Source organism: Clupea harengus, chromosome 15, assembly GCF_900700415.2.
Source record: "Clupea harengus chromosome 15, Ch_v2.0.2, whole genome shotgun sequence".
Classification (NCBI taxonomy): Eukaryota; Metazoa; Chordata; class Actinopteri; order Clupeiformes; family Clupeidae; genus Clupea; species Clupea harengus.
This window is the reverse complement of record NC_045166.1, coordinates 10,509,798-10,527,023: the sequence shown is the minus strand read 5'-3', so window position 1 is coordinate 10,527,023 and position 17,226 is coordinate 10,509,798. Positions and strand designations below refer to the sequence as shown.

Here is a 17,226-nt window from a genome sequence, read left to right as displayed (position 1 = left end):
GTGTAAGCTAACAGGTGGAAGAGAACACTCAATGAAAATGAAATAGTTTACTCACGCCCGGTTGTTTTCAGGGTCTCCAATCCAGGGGGTGGCAGTAGGTGCCCGCTCTGAATAGAAGAAGAAGAAGAAGAAACGGAATTTCACCGGGAAAATAAAAAAATGTTTACTGTTGCTCTAGCTGAGATGAAGTTATCGTTTAGCGAATCACACTTACTTTAACATACTACGAGCTACCAATTGTAATGGATATCTGCAAAAAAACATGAACTGGGAACAGCTTGACCTAAATCCACGAATTATAGCAGCTGTGAAGAGAGGTAACTCCTAGTATTAGCTAGCTTTTTAACTAGCCAGTATTGCAATCCCAGCAACCGACAATATGATGATCATGTAAAGCTAATTATGTCAGCCATAAACCTATGTAAAAATGTTGTTTTTGGTCTGATTAATGTAACCGACTTATATCTGATATGGTCGTGTCAGACTCAGTCTTATCTCAGCCAGGCTATACACTGATATCTCAAGCAAGTTTAAAAAAAAAAACATTTGTTGGCCACTGTAATTCTTTCAGCTAATGTCAAATCGGCAAAAGAGATTCTGAGCCTCTCGGGTTCTGATCTACAGAGACTCACGCAGCTGTCAAAGACTGATGTGCACCACTTACATACTGCTGTTGCTCAAGCTTACTGCAAACGCCCACTTGTCACAGGTACCCGTGATTTTTTTTGTGGATTCACTTTCATTCTTGTTTAGTTGTACGGCTTTAAATGATAACTATGACCAAAAATCTTTAATTTTACGCAGCTCTACAGTTGCTGCGTGGAGAATGCCCTTCTTTAGAACCAGGGCACAGACTCTCTTTTGGCTGTGCTGTCCTGGATGCGCTCTTGCGCGGAGGCATCCCACTGTGTGGCATAACGGAGTTGGCAGGGGAGAGTGGCGCTGGAAAGACTCAGTTTGGACTGCAGCTCAGCCTCTCCGTTCAGTATCCAGTCGAGCATGGCGGGCTTGGCTCTGGTGAGATGTGCAAATAAGCATGAAAAGACGAGTGGTTTTGTCGCTTTTTGAATCCGTTTAACTAGTGTGTGTGTTTATGTGAGTGTGTGTAAATTATGTGTATGGTGGGTAAGTGTGTGTGTTGTCGTTTGCATACCTTTTTTTTTTGTTGGGCGTGGGTCTTCACATAAATTAATGTCTGTGTGGTTAGGAGCTGTATTCATTTGCACGGAGGACTCCTTTCCTATCAAGCGGCTCCGTCAGCTCATAGTCCAGCAGTCTCACCTCAGACAGGACCTCCCAAAGGCTCTGGTGCGCAGCATTCGCTTCAGTGACAACATCTACATAGAACACGCTGCAGACCTGGTGAGGAATTTTCATCCTATACAACAGAGTTGTAACAACTCTGCAACACTGTACAGTCCCTTGTATAGTTAGGATTCAGTTTGAATTATGCAGTTGGGCTGACATTTATTTTTGACAACACACTTGGTGATATGGAAAAGGTAAACATTGCATCCAATTGTCTGAAACTAAGTAACAAAACCCAGGAATACCCAGGAATATACACAGGAATATAATTTATAATCATTCCTTCAGAAGAGTAAAGTCATTGTAGGTGTAGATGCAGTGATATTTGCAGTTAAAGGCGGTAAATAGTTCACTATATACTATATCACTGTTGCTGTACTCATGCAGAGTGCACTGCAGACCTGTATCACTCAGAGAGTGCCGGTGCTGCTGTCTCGGGGATCGGTGCGTCTGGTGGTGGTGGACTCTGTGGCCGGGCTGTTCCGGAACGAGTTTCAGGCGGACGAGACGGTGGAGAGAACACGCCACCTGCTGGCTTTCTCCAGTACCCTCCACCGCCTCAGCCACACCTACCACACACCTGTTCTCTGCATCAACCAGGTATGGTTACAGTACTTAGAGTAGAGGAACACATGCTGACAGCATAAATCTGAGTGGTGCCATAGTTAGTACATTTCAACAGTTCATACATAGTTCATAGTACAAATTTTACACAGAATAGTACAGCTTTGTAACATTATGCATGTTTTGAGCTCTGATGTAGAATCAGAATCAGAATGGGATTTATTGAATTTTTTCTGGTGTGAAGGTGCATACAGTAAACATAAAACATAAAAACATAGAAACACAATAAGTACTACACATAACATAAAATCACAAATAAGTACTACACATAAGAAAAGTACTACACATAAGAACCAAAAAAACACAATATATACGATACAAATATATAAACAATGAATATAAAAAAGTAGAGTGCAAAAAGCAAAACAGGAGTGCAATGTGGATGAGCAATGTGCAATGTAATGTGTGTTAATGTAACACAGACTTAGTGTGTGGGGGTGGGATAAGAGTCCAGGTCAGGTGGGGGTCCCGGGCCTTGTTAATAAGGCCAACTGCAGCCGGGAAGAACGGGAAGTGCCCTCCACAATTATTGGCACCCCTAGTGAATATGAGCAAAACAGGCTATAAAAAAATATGTCTTTGCTGTTTATCCTCTTGTTGTTCTCACAACAAAATTCACAGGAAAGACTCTTTATACAAGATTAAAAAGATGCTATTGAACGATATCATTTAAATTTAATTATACTTCCTTTATGTATATTCTACATTAATTCTGTGATTTTATATTTGAATATCCATTATTAAAAGCTTCAGTCACGATTAATCGCCATCACATGTTACATGTATTTGCTGTAGATAGAAGGTATCATTTGACTGATGATCTGTGCAGAACATAAAAAGGTGAATTTAGCCATGTCTACACGTATTTTGTAGGTCACAGATGTTGTCGATGGTCCAAATCCTGGAAGGTGTAATTTTGGGTGAGTACCCTCCTTCTGGTTCTTCACAGTCTTGCTTAGAACTCAGAATTAATGTTTGGAACAAAAACAAGAGCTGCCAAATTCAGCCCATTACTGAAACCCAGCCTAATACTTTGTATTATTATTAATATTAATATTAATATGAGCCGTAATATTAATATCATTATTTGATTGCTCTATCAGGGAAGGCAATAATGTCTGGTGTTTGGTGTCTTGTAATGTTTACTTATCTTACTATTAGTATATTGTCATTAATATTCAGTATGACACAGCTATAAGCTATGACTTTGGCGTAATGTTATTCATGTTCTTCCTCAGTCTGGTGGAGAGCCGGGTTCTTCCTGCTCTGGGCTTGGCCTGGGCCAATCAGGTGATGGTGCGGCTCATGCTGCGCCGTCTGGGGGGGTGTGTGACGGCCGGCGAGCAGAGCTGCGTCCCCCGCCGCCTGGAAGTGGTCTTTGCCCCCCACCTGCCCCGGGTGAGCTGCCTGTGTGGGGTCTGGCTGGAGGGGATAAGGGGTATTGCCATGGAGGACTCTGGAGAGCCACCACAGCAGGCCCTTTCAGGAACCGCGAGAACCGCCCATGGACCTGGGACAGCACCAGAGGGAGCAGGAGGCACGTGAAAACCAGGCCTTTATAGAACCAAGAGGTCCAACGTAACTTCTGCTGTCCCAGGCACTCAGCTTACTGTAAAGTTAGCTTTCTCCCCAGCCAGGCTCTGAGATAGCAGATAGCTGTGTTAGCTTTCTCCCCAGCCAGGCTCTGAGATAGCAGATAGCTGTGTTAGCTTTGACCCCAGCCAGGCTCTGAGATAGCAGATAGCTGTGTTAGCTGTTCCCTCAGTCACTGGCAACAGTGTAGACAGGAAGAATCAATACGGTTTCCTTGGAAGATATGATGAGTCGAGGAGAGGTGTTGTTAATTGCATAAATATTAAAGCTGATTTGAAGCAAAGGAATTCTCCTCAGCTGGAAAGTAGTCGCTGATAAATTATGGCTATTCAAATCCCCATGAGGCCAGAGTACTCGCCTGAACTCATCCTCAGAGACAGAGGGCATAATGAAATTCATGCAAATTGCACTTTAAGGACCGTAAGTCCCTATGATGAGTAAGCTCACTTGTATCTATAAAGGCTGGTGGAAACACTGACAGGGAAATAGGTTCCCATTTTGAGATGGGGAGAAGTTTCCATTTTTAAGAGTAATGGTGCAGATAATGGTGGCCCTCTCATTTTACCCATTTGTAAAGTTGTGAAAGGTAGTTGTTTTTATTGGCTAGTGTAGTTTAAAGTAGTTATTTTATTGTCAAAGTATTCAAGTTGTTCCCGCGTGCCATATTAGGAGCATTCGTGCATTGAATAAAATGTGTTTCTTTAAGTCTTTAAGTGTTAATTCTTTAAGTGCTACTTCATGACAAAATACAAAAGGTTCTTGCAAAACCCCCCAAAACCAAGTGTCACAGAGATGAGGCATCTCTATAGAAAACATGCTAATCTTTCACCCTTGACTTTAATAGTTCCATTTCTAGGATTCCAGCAGTAGGATGGAGTGCACAGTGCAGCTCATACTGAAAGTTGAATAAGAAAAAACTGATTGGTTGTATTTATTCTTTCATTATTTGTAACCTTTAGATGTCTTGTTTTGAGATTTAAAGTCTTAAATCTCAAAACAACTTGCACTAATTGTAAAATTTGACCTCAATCTTGATCGTTACAAATGAACCAGCAGAGGGCGCTAGAGACTCCAACCCCCCTGCAGTGGATGGCATGACCTGTTATGAGCCCACAGAGCTGCCATCAGGACCACAGACTATAGACACTGCAAGGCTATTTCCATCTGACTGGCTCTGCTTTAGTGTTAAAAGGAAAGGACAGCTCTGGCAGCTGCTAATATTAAGGGGGGGCACACCAGTCATCCGGTTCTGAACTTCACATTGGTGGTGGTGGTGGTGGTGGGGGGGTTGGATTTCGGCCCCGGGGACACAGACACCAGACATGGCCCTAGTACTAGTCAGACCATGGACCAGGGGTAAGCCAGGGTAAGCGCTTGAAAGAAGGTATTTTTTTCTTTTTTCCAAACGCTAGCCTCGTACTCTGCACATGTGAATGACTATGCATTCTACTGTACGTGTGTAAGATTTTAATCATCTCTATCTGAGTGTTTGAAGGAGGAAGGAGATTTAATGTGCTGCAGGAGCATCTCCTTCGATGATTTTGCCTCATTTGAATATCATGCCATAGTTCTAAAGTGCCAGCCTCCTGTTCTGACAGTAACTGTGTATAGGCCACCCAAGCAATGTCCCACTTTTCTAACAGACTTTTCAGAACTACTCTCCATTATACACACAAACTACGATAAGATTATTATCACTGGTGATTTTAACATACATGTTGATAATGGGAACGACTCAAAGGCCCGGGATTTTATGAATCTCTTGAATTCCATGGACTTTACACAACACATCACTGAACCCACTCACAACCGTGGCCACACCCTTGATCTAGTTATTACAAAGGGTCTTACAACTGTTATATCGTCTATCTGTGACCTTGCTCTTTCTGACCACTTTTGTATTTTCTTTACAGCACTGGTACCTAAAGTTAGAAATAGTGCTGAATGTTTTATTAAGAAACGCTATCTTAACTCTGCAGCAGCTGAGAATTTCAAAGTAATGATGAACATAACTAGTGCAAAAAACCCAGATACGGGGCCATCATGTGTTAATGATCTAGTAACTACTCTAAATACAAAATTAAGGACAGCACTTGACTCTGTAGCACCATTGAAACAAAAAAAGGTTTTAGCCAAACAAAAAGCTCCATGGAGAAATGAGGAAATTATTAAACTTAAGAGATCCTGCAGAAGGTCTGAGCGTACATGGAGAAAGACCAAGCTACAGGTCCACCTTGATATCTTTAAGGATAAACTTTCAGTCTTTAATAAAGCAATAAGAAATGCTAGGAAGGATCATTTCTCTAATTTGATATCTACAAATTCTAACAATTCCAGGGTCCTCTTTTCAACAATAGACAGCCTTATAAATCCTGCACCTAAAGTAGATGATAGTCTCTTTTCCACCTCCAAATGTGAGGAATTTGCAGCATTCTTCAGAGATAAGATAACGAACATTAGGAAAAATATTGCTCAAGAAATTCCAAATGTCTTGTTTTCTGATCCCCTTCCACCATGCTGTAACAGTATGAGCTTTTTTGCACTGGCTGATATAGAAATGCTGAGCAAAGTAGTGTCACAACTGAAGCCGTCTACATGCCCTCTTGATCCCCTTCCCACCAAATTTTTTAAGACCATCTTTGACTCTGTGTCTAAGGACATTCTAGCCATTATAAACTGTTCCCTGCTTACAGGTATTTTCCCATCAGAACTTAAAACTGCCCTGGTGAGACCCCTCCTGAAGAAAAGCAATTTAGACTCTTCAGTTCTAAACAATTTTAGACCCATCTCTAACCTTCCCTTTCTAAGCAAAATCCTGGAAAAAATTGTCTTTAAACAGTTAAATAATTTCCTAGATGCTAACTGTGCATTTGACACCTTCCAATCTGGTTTTCGCTCCAATCATAGCACAGAAACGGCATTAGTCAAGGTTGTAAATGATCTCAGGATTAATGCTGACTCCAAAAAACTATCTGTCTTGTCCCTTCTGGATCTGAGCGCAGCCTTTGATACTGTTGATCACAATATCCTTATTGATAGACTTGAAAATTGGGTTGGCCTCACTGGTCCGGTCCTAAACTGGTTTAGGACCTATCTAACTGGCCGGGAATACTTTGTCGCCCTTGGAGACCACAGCTCAAAAAACATTTGTATGACCTGTGGGGTCCCTCAAGGATCCATTTTAGGGCCCTTACTTTTCAGTCTATACATGCTACCCCTTGGTAGTGTAATTAGGAGGCACAACATCGACTATCATAGCTATGCAGATGACACCCAGCTCTATATTTCTGTAACACCCAACAACTACAGCTCTATTGATTGTTTGGTAAATTGCATTTCTGATATAAATGTATGGATGTCACAAAACTTTATCCAGCTAAACCAAGATAAAACAGAGGTATTAGTCATTGGTGAAAAAAACGAGAGAGAGAAACTAACTGCACACTTAAAAACACTAGCACTTAACACCAAGCACCAAGCCAGAAACCTAGGCGTCATACTTGACTCAGATCTCAATTTTGAAACCCATATCAAAAATATAATTAAAACATCTTTTTATCACTTAAGAAACATTGCTAAGGTGCAACCGTTTCTCGCTCAGGCTGACACCGAAAGACTGATGCACGCGTTTATCACGAGCAGGCTAGACTACTGTAACTCGCTTTTGTCTGGTCTACCAAAAAAAGCCATTAGTCAACTACAAACAATACAGAATGCAGCAGCGCGAGTCCTCACTAAAACAAGACGGAGAGCGCACATCACACCAGTATTAAAATCACTGCACTGGCTACCTGTTAGTTTTAGAATAGATTTCAAGGTTCTCCTACTAGTCTATAAATCACTCCATAGTCATGCACCTGAATATATAACAGACATGCTCTCAAGGTACACACCCAGTAGATCCCTGAGGTCCTCCGGCACTGAACTTCTAACAGTTCCAAAAGCCAGGACAAAGAGACATGGGGAAGCAGCTTTTAGTTTCTATGCCCCCAACCTTTGGAACACTCTGCCAGAATACCTAAGAATGGCCGAAACGGTTGAAACCTTTAAACATGCACTTAAGACATACCTCTTTGATCTCGCTTATCACTCACTGTAAAATGTATTTAACATTTATGGAACATTTATTTATTTACTTATTTCTGTCTCTTTTCAAGTATTTGTACCCCCCCCCCCCCAGCAGCTGTCTCTTAGTTTGACGATAACTGTGCTGAGCAGTCCTTTATGGTGCCAGTGCGGTTAGTACGTAATTTCCTGTTCATTTATCTCTGGCAAAATCTGTGTCTTTTTATAAGTGTTTTGTAACTTGTAAAATGTATTTATTTAACATTAATGTAACATTTATTTATTTATTTACTTATCTGTGTCTCTTTACAAGTGTTTGTAACCCCCCCCCAGCAGCTTAGTTTGACGATGACCGTGCTGAGTAGTCCTTTACGGTGCCAGTGCGGTTAGTACGTTTATTTTATTTTATTCATTTATCTCTTGAAAATCTGTGTGTTTTTTTTTATTTTTTTATTTTTTTTACAAGTGTTTGTAAATCCCCCCCCCCCCCCCCCCCCTTTTCTTTCCTACTGTGAGGCGCATTGTGTTACTTCCTTGTATGAAATGCGCCGTACAAATAAAGTTTGATTTGATTTGATTTGATTAATGTACAAAATCGTGACCGTAAGCACATGGCTGTGCACGGTTTGTATGTGCTAGGGTAACATAAGGGTATGAAAGCACACAGGATGGTAATCTTCCACAAAACAAGTTTTGTAGCTTATATTGCCATTCACGGGAGATAAGACCAGCCCTATTTGTGGAGCCTGTGTTAGGGTGCTTTCGCTGCTGCGGTAGCAGTGGGTAGCGGCACCAGCCAGGGGGGATCAATGTGCAAGTCACACGGAGGATTATCGGAGTATTGACCCAAAGCTGTGACCCAAAATACATTACAGGGCTTTGCAGAGTCCTGAGTCATCTAACTCAATCAGAAGTTAAGTTTGAGTGTGTGCGTGTCTGCGTGAGCAAAAACTGCAAAAGCATTTCCAGTACAAAACTGAATTTCAGAGAAATAGAATATATATGTGTGTGTGTGTGTGTGTGTCTGTGTGTGTCAAATATGACTGCATCCTACAGTTTTTCACAATTGTTAACACGTTTTTTCAAAACAATAACGGCTTTCTCAAAACTGCACACAGAAAACTGAAAACCTCACACAAAATGCTAAACCTGACACTCCCTTTGCAAGATGACTCTTTGCCATCAAATCTCTTAACTGTTCACAAAATGGAACTCGTGTTTTCATTTGGTACACACAGCCATATTTTCAAAAGACACACACATACATTCATTGAGTACACACAACTAAGCATTTGCTGCACACTGTCAAGCATTTAGAGCACACTGCAGTGCAAAATTGAAAACACAATCATCGTAATGGAACACATCATATGAATGACAATGACTCTGGATAATGAGCCATTTCTCCTTTTGTAAAATGTCTCAATGTAGGCCTACTTTTTTCATAGTCAAACATAAAACAGCACACAAATATGCAGCAAAAAAAGTTTTATTTCGGTACACACAGAGAACAGTACTGTACAGTACTGTAAACCGTGTGATAGCGTTGTTCTCACAAACCATATTTACAATTTCAGTCTCCTGTTGAAAGTGTGTGTTCTTCCTCCACGGTGTGGTTCACTTTCAGTCCTGCAAAATACAAATACTGTGAGCACAATGTATTCTATTGATATGCAGTATTACAGTACACAAGGCAAATAGATTTCGTACATGGTTCTCCCTCCTGAAGTTTCTAATGATGGCAGCAACTGTGAAGCGGCTGAGATTTGGTTGGACACTCTGGCCAGCCTCCCTCATGCTCAAACCATTGTTGAGCACATGGTCTACCACAGCGGCCCAAATCTCATTAGAGATGACCATTCTCCTTCTTCTTTCTCCTCCTCCTCTTCCTTCTTCTCCTTGTCCTTCTCATCCTCTTCCTCCTCCTTGTCCTCCTCCTCCTTGTCCTCCTACTCCTCCCCCTTGTCCCCATCCTTCTTGTCCTCCTCTTCCTCCTCCTCTCACTCTTACCCCTCTCCTTCTCTGGTTGTTGATCTCTTCAAAGTTCTCCATTGTTTACCAAACAAAACAGAGGCTCAAGGCACTTTTATCCACTTTTATTCATTGCAAATTGCTCAACCGACCTGAATGTTTAGAGATTTGACTATTTGTGTGTTGTAGGTTGATGCTTTGAGATTTTACTTGAGAAGTGTGTGCAACAACTGAACATTGTGTGTAGTGTTTTGACAACAAGGTGATGTGTAATTGACATCAGAGTGTAAACAAGGAAAATCAGAGTCTAACGCAGATAAGGGAGTGTGAAGTAGTGCCAAATTGGGTCGAGCGATTGGTACATGACGTGAAGGTTGTGCAAATTGTGCCGAATTTTCGCTGTTTGTGTGTTAACAACTGTGAAAAACTGTAAGTGAGCATAACAGTAAGCTAATATACAGTGGGGAAAATAAGTATTTGAACCCCTGCCGATTTCGCAAGTTTGGCCACTTGCAAAGAAATGTGTGATCTATAATTTTAATGGTAGGTGTATTTTAACAGTGAGAAATAGAATATCAACAAACAAATCCAGAAAACTGCATTTTATAACATTTATGACTTTATTTGTATTTGATGCAGAAAATAAGTATTTGAACCCCCAAGCAAACAGCAAGAATTCTGGCTCCCAATAACCAGTTATGTGCCTAAGAAGCACACAGATTAGTCCTCATTAGGCCTAACAAGGTACACCTTATCTCAACTGGTGACGTGTATAAAAGAAACCTGTCCAAAGAATCATACTTCACACCTTCAACCTCACCACCATGGGCAAGACCAAAGAGTTGACCAAGGACGTCAGAGATAAGATTGTAGACCTGCACAAGGCTGGAATGGGTTACAAAACCATCGGCAAGCAGCTTGGTGAGAAGCAGACAACTATTGGTGTGATTATTCGTAAATGGAAGCAACACCAAACAACTGTCCATCGCTCTAGGTCTGGGGCTCCATGCAAGATATCCCCTCGTGCGGTATCGGTGATCATCCGAAAGGTGCAGAATAACCCCAGAACTACACAGGGGGAGCTTGTGAATGATCTCAAGGCAGCTGGGACCACAGTCACCAAGAAAACCATTGGCAACACACTACGCCGTAATGGTTTGAAGTACTGCAGAACTCGCAAGGTCCCCCTGCTCAAGGAAGCACATGTACAGGGCCGTCTGAAGTTTGCCAATGAACACTTAAATGATTCTAAGGAGGATTGGGAGACAGGATGTGGTCAGATGAGACCAAAATCAAGCTCTTTCGCATCAACTCGACTTGCTGCGTTTGGAGGGGGAAGAATGCTGAATATGACACCATCCCCACCGTCAAGCATGGAGGTGGAAACATTATGCTTTGGGGCTGTTTCTCTGCCAAGGGTACAGGACGACTCCACTGCATCGAGGGGACTATGGATGGGGCCATGTAATGTGGAATATTGGGCTTGAACCTCATTCCCTCATTCCCTCCCATTGAAAACGCAACCTTAAGGATTTGGAGAGGATCTGCAAAGAGGAGTGGACCAAAATCCCTCCTGAGATGTGTGTAAACCTGGTGACCAACTACAAGAAAAGTCTGACGTCTGTGCTTGACAACAAGGGTTATTCCACCAAGTACTAAGTCATGTTTTGCTAGGGGTTCAAATACTTATTTTCTGCATCAAATGCAAATTAAGTCATAAATGTTATAAAATGCAGTTTTCTGGATTTTTTTGTTGATATTCTGTTTCTCACTGTTAAAATACACCTACTATTACAATTATAGATCACACATTTCTTTGCAAGTGGCCAAACTTGCGAAATCGGTAGGGGTTCAAATACTTATTTTCCCCACTGTATGTTATGTATTCTTAATGGCATATGTGTCTGACCTTTATAACCAATGACCTTTCGACTGGAGGCAAATTGGCCACACTTTCTACACCTATTTATCGTATGTCAAAATGGAAAATCATAAAATGAATCCTTAGAAAACATTCCAATAATGATCCATATGCTGTCACTGCCAAGGTCATCTAATGTCAGTACAGCCTCATTAAGGAGGCCCCATTTCCCGTGTATTAGAAACACTTACAGTATGAGCCCCACAGTGTGTTGAAGGTACTCCCAGGCCCAGGGGCCTGTTGTTTTAGGATCAATCCCTGTTATTGCCCCCACCACCCACATCCAGGCACCACCAGGGTCTGATTCCCCTAGAAGAAAAGCTCCCTAGCAGTCTACATGTAGGTCGAACAGCACAACACTAGCATGTGGGGGTTTGAGAGGACAGCCAGAGGTCTTGTAGAGGTCCTTATTATAGGCACGAGACACATGTGGACTCTCAGAGTGGGCTCCTCTGATCGCATGTCAGATGGAGGCTGTTGCCAAGGGGAACCAGCGCATCCACTCATGAAGACATCTGAGGCGAGAGGGGCAAACATACCTTCACATATATACGCTTGCTGTGAGCTCCTTCTCTCTCTCTCTCTCTCTCTCTTTCTGTCTCCATGACAACGATCACATGGGTCGGCTGTCCCAGATTATTTCACCCACCCCCACTCTCGGCGAACCGCACTCCATCGCACTGCAAACCCCGCCCCCTTCCTCCCCCCCACCGACCCCCTTGCCATACACATACACATTAACACACACACACACACACACTTCTCTGTTCAGCTGTTTACTGTTGTGCTGAGAGGAAAAAAAGCCTGTTATGTAATGCCCCTTCCTCCATGCACAGACAAAGAAACTCTCTCTCGCTCTCTCTCTCCCTCTTTCTCTCTCTCTATGTACTGCACAACTCATGTTGGCATCAAAATGCCTGCCAGCTAAAGGCAGGTGATTAAAAATATCCCTTCCGCAGTTTTTTCAATTATGGCTGTCTGCATCTGTGTCGGTGGAGCAGGATGAGGAAGAGGAAGAGAGAGTGCTTCACTGGGTGCTTCTCCGATGAGAGACGGTGTGGAGGTGTGTGTGGGACGGCTAACAGCGCCGCGGAGGCAGAAAGGCCAGACAAGCTCTTAGCATGCCCCTCTCGTCCTCTCCTCCATCACCATCACTCAGCTGAGGGGCAGAGAAGAGAAGAGAAGAGAAGAGAAGAGAGGAGAGGGGCAGGAAAGGGAGGGAAGAGAGAAAAGGGTAGAGGAGCAGAGAGAGGGCAACTGGCTTTTTTGGTTCTTAAGGGGTCTATAAAGTCTCACTTCAGCAGAGAGATGGGGAAATAGAGAGAATACAGAGAGAGTGTGAGAGAGAGAGAAAGAGAGAGGGAGGGAGAGAGGACTAACTCTAGAGGAGGCAGCCCACAGGAAGGAGGTGAAAATGGATTCCTTTGTTGCTGAGGATGGGAGGCGGAGGGTAGGGGAGTGCAAGGATGAAAGGATGAGTGGGCGAGGGCGCTGGGCTTCACAGTACGAGTGGCCAGCCTCACACACACTCACACACTCACTCACACACACACACTCACTCACACACTCACTCACTCACACACTCACACTCACACTCACTCACACACTCACTCACACACACTCACACAGAGCCCTGCATCAGTGAGGCTGAGGGCCGACATATACATATACTGTACATTTACAAATGCATATTTATGAGTGTACATACATTTTTGACAAGCGTATCTGGAGAGGGTTACCTTTATAAATGAATTGTCTGTCTGTCAAAAACACAAGGTTGTGACATTGCTGGGCTGTGCTGGTGAAATATTCAGGTCTATGTTCATCTGCATATCACACACAGGAGGAGGCCTAGAATCATTTTGCCTTTGGCCTCTCTCCTCTCTTTAGGCCCGTCATTCACTTCCTCAGGGTCAGGTAGGTGCATCCCGGCTCAGACAGAATTTGGCTCTTCCTGAAGATCTCCTGGTGTCAAGAATAAGAAATCTAAACCCTCAGAGCCCTTTTCTTGAGACGCCTTCAGACGTATTTCAGTCTTTCGTGCACCACCAGAGGGCATGGAAACGGTGAAACGGGCTAAAAAACAAAACAAAATCACCAAAAGAGCCTTTCGTCTCCTTAAACTGGCAGCAGCTGGTTGGTTACTATGACAATGGGGATTAGTCCTGCTCCAACTGGCCCTGGGCTTCGCCATCGGCCAGCTCTCTGTGTTGATTTAACCGCGGTGCTGCTGGATGTTGGGGCATCAGGTAAACCCCCTAAAATGTCCTTTATGTTTAGGCATTTGGCAGAGACTTTTATCAAAAGCGAGGTACACTCCTGGCAAATAAATAACAATAGAATTGATGTTGTCCTACCTCTTCCATAAAACAAGCAAGCAAACAAAGAAAAACAAAATCATCTTGGATCATAGCGATGCTTTGTTACGTTGATGTCTGCGGCCGTGGCTTGGCATTTGGGTTTGTGTGTGCGCATGAACACTGAGCTAGGGATGCTTTTAGCATCATGTCAATATGCCACCAGGGTCAAGGGTTTTTGTTTCCACTCCGACTCGCTCTCTGGAGTCGATAGCCAAGGAGCAAAAATAGGGAGACGCAATCAATTGATTTTCTTTTTTTGGTTCTGCTCTGTTGTATTTGTGTCTGTGTGTCTATGAAAGGGCCCCCAGCTGCGATTAGGGGCTGCTCTCTGATGGAAAAGAGATGACAGGACAAAAAAACCTAAATAAATAACAAGAAACGAAGGACGACCGAGGATTGGAGGGTGGGGTTGGGGAGGGGGGTGCTGATGATGTCATCTGAGGTGATGCATCAAGGCGCAGTGGCGGGGCCTTGCCAGAGGGGGTGCAGTAAGTGCAGAAGAGGAAGGAAGACAAAGAGGGAGAGAGACACACACACACACACACACACACACACACACATACAACCACGACAACAACACACACCTCTCCCTCTAGACTAGCCACTGCCCACACACCACTCTTTTACATGGTTCCTTTGATTTCATCTTTGCTTCACAAAAAACTCTCACTAGAGGGGAGTTTGCCCTTCATCTGCTAACGGCACAGAGCAGTTCGTCGGAATAGAATGTCCACAGCGACCAGAGTCTAGATAGAGCACCTGCTGCATCACTTTGCATCTTAAAACAAGGCTGATTGTTTTTCTTATCTTTCGGTAATGTCATCTGCCAGATTAAAAAAGGAGAGACTACATTAGAGCTAGGCTGTTTGGAAATGCATCTTCAGGTATTGTCATCTGCCAGATAAATAAGGAGGCACTAGAAGGAAAGTGGAGTAAAAATAACACATGCACCCAGACATGATTTTCAGCCTCTCGGCACCTCTCCCCACCCCGCCGTCTGCTTCCATCTCAGACAGTACCCTCTCCCCCTCCTTTCCCCCAAAAAGAGGAAGGGGGGCGTGTGTGTGCCGCAAACCCCTCTCCCCTCAGATGCACCCTACCAGCCCTGACACCCTGTCATCCGAGAGGATTTGTGTTGGTCTGAGGAAGTGCATGGAGGGCAGGGTAGGGTTAGGGAGGGGGTGGGGGGGGTGGTGTAAGGGCCTCCCTGAAGCTGTGAACTGAAGGGTTATTGTACAGTCTCGGATTCCAAGCGGCCATGAGCAGACAACAGCACAGGCACAGTAGGGGCATTCAGCTCAGACGCGGCAACAACCGCAAACACAGAGGAAGCGGAGACTCCATGACACCTCCCTCATGGATGAGTCCAGCCAATGGTGAAAGGACTCCTGGGGCCACCAGCAGCATCACTCTCTCCCCTAAGTGCCCATCCCCCCCCCCCCCACACACACACACACACACCACCACCAGTGCCCCCACCCTACTTCCCTCAAGCAAGTTCAGCGAGGGCGAGACTACAGGGGGCATGACGCAATCCTCCTCTGTCTGTGTGTGTGTGTGTGTGTGTGTCTGTGTGTGTGTGTGTGTGTGTGTGTCTGTGTTTGTGTGTCTGTGTGTGTGGTGCTGATGTGTGTGTGTGTGTGTGTGTGTGTGTGTGTCTGTGTGTGTCTGTGTTTGTGTGTCTGTGTGTGTGGTGCTGATGGGATACTGACAGGTCTCAGTCAGTGGGGGAACTGTAAAGGACCAGGGCATCCTGTGTGCATTCACAGCTGACTGTGACCTCCTCAAGGTTAAAGCTACATGCAGGTATCTGAATCCATCAGACTTTCTATTCTTCTTTCTCTCTTTCTTTCTCTCTCTCTCTCTCTCTCTCTCTCTCTCTGTCTCTGTCTTTCTTTCGCTGTCTGTCTTGCCCTCTTTCTCAAACACAGCGAGTCATCAGTGAGCTGAGCCAGACAGGGCGGCGTTTCCAAAATGTTTTTGGAAGAATCGCTAATGAGCCAAAAGCATTGTGGCGAGGACAGGTCTCCATGGAGACAGCCAGTGAAGCCGTACAGGGGCACAATGAGTGAGATCACTTCAATGTGTGTGCACGTTTCGGTGTGTGTGAGACAGAGAGAAAGAAAGAGAGAGCTTATGAGAGTTTGTGCATGTATGTGTGTGTGTGTGTGTATGTATGAGAGTCTTTGTATGTGTGTGTGTGTTTGTGTGTATGTGTGTGTGTGCATGAGCATGAGAAACAGTCAAAGGAAATCTAATAATGAGTTAGGTGCGACAAAAGCTCCTGGAAGCTGCATGCGTGCTAAATAATTAGCTAAAGCCTGACCCATCCTAACACTGTCCCCATAGATCACACCTCAGAGGTCATCTCTCCACACAGGCACCGGACACACTGACGTGACATGACCAGTTTGACCTCTACTGCAGGCTCACGCATAATCCCACATGCACATCTCAAGGAACCGGTCACGGAGACTGAAGGTACAAACAAGATGCTAGAGTATGGCCATCGGAGATTGGTTGTACACAAAACACTGACGACAAGATTGCCCTTGGAGTGAGGCTGTGTGTGCTATGTTTTTCAATACATTAGATGTCACCGCACACGCTCTCCACAATCATGGCCAACCTTACGCCACAGCAGAACAGAACTGATGACATATGATGACTGGAACGATGCAGTCATGTCAAAATGATTTGACCATCAAGCCTTTAACTCTTTCATGGGGACATCGTATAAAAAAAAATCACTGTTGGGAAAGTTGTTATGCTACATCGGTATGCTATCGCTATGATGCAAACAGCTTTGTCAGACCTACAGTCTGTGCTTCCTTCCTGGGGTAGATTTGTGTTTTTGGTAACAGCAGTGATACAGTCAGGATTAGATGGGTGGGGTGAGAGAATGACACTCCTCTTCAGCTCCTTCAGGACTGTGCAGTTGTGGCATATTTGAGCGCCAATTTCTGTCTGTCAAGTATGACTTTATTTATTCCAGTACATTAAAATATCTGAAGATGGATTCATTTTGCCGAGTCTGCCAACATCCCTTCACTGCCAGAGACTGTAAAACAGCCCTGAGTTTGTAATCAGGGCTTTTTGGAAACCATAAATAGACCAGCATAGGTTAAAAAGACATTAAGCTTCTTAAACATCTAGCATTTTCATTTACTGTGGAATGGAGGCTTTTTATTTTATACAGTCAGTATCATCAAGACCAAAATACTTAAAAAGCCGGTCAAGGTCATGAGGTCAAAGAGATCAGCTGCTGCAGAAGTTTAAATGTATTTCTATGCACCATGAATGGAATCAGCAGAGGAAGATAATATATAGAGAGGATATATATATATATATATCCATGATACCATGATAGTTGTGACATATTGC

The 17,226-nt window shown here is 43.7% G+C and overlaps 1 protein-coding gene across 1 annotated transcript; it reads left to right on the top strand.

The window, feature by feature from the left end:
* The first annotated feature begins 139 nt into the window (after nucleotides 1–139).
* xrcc3 (X-ray repair complementing defective repair in Chinese hamster cells 3) lies at nucleotides 140–4,507 on the top strand. The gene is made up of 7 exons (XM_012824699.3): nucleotides 140–317; nucleotides 572–709; nucleotides 805–1,017; nucleotides 1,208–1,362; nucleotides 1,696–1,908; nucleotides 2,806–2,852; nucleotides 3,171–4,507. Exons 1-7 carry the CDS (start codon nucleotides 263–265, stop codon nucleotides 3,475–3,477), a joined length of 1,128 nt encoding a protein of 375 aa, XP_012680153.2. The 5' UTR covers nucleotides 140–262; the 3' UTR covers nucleotides 3,478–4,507.
* The last annotated feature ends 12,719 nt before the right edge of the window (nucleotides 4,508–17,226 follow it).

Bases quoted from the DNA above. Each gene is read 5' to 3' on its own strand.
- xrcc3 (XM_012824699.3), top strand. From the start codon at position 263: ATGAACTGGGAACAGCTTGACCTAAATCCACGAATTATAGCAGCTGTG. The intron at 1,018-1,207 runs GTGAGATGTGCA...CTGTGTGGTTAG, and splicing joins GCATGGCGGGCTTGGCTCTG to GAGCTGTATTCATTTGCACG. The intron at 2,853-3,170 runs GTGAGTACCCTC...GTTCTTCCTCAG, and splicing joins CCTGGAAGGTGTAATTTTGG to TCTGGTGGAGAGCCGGGTTC.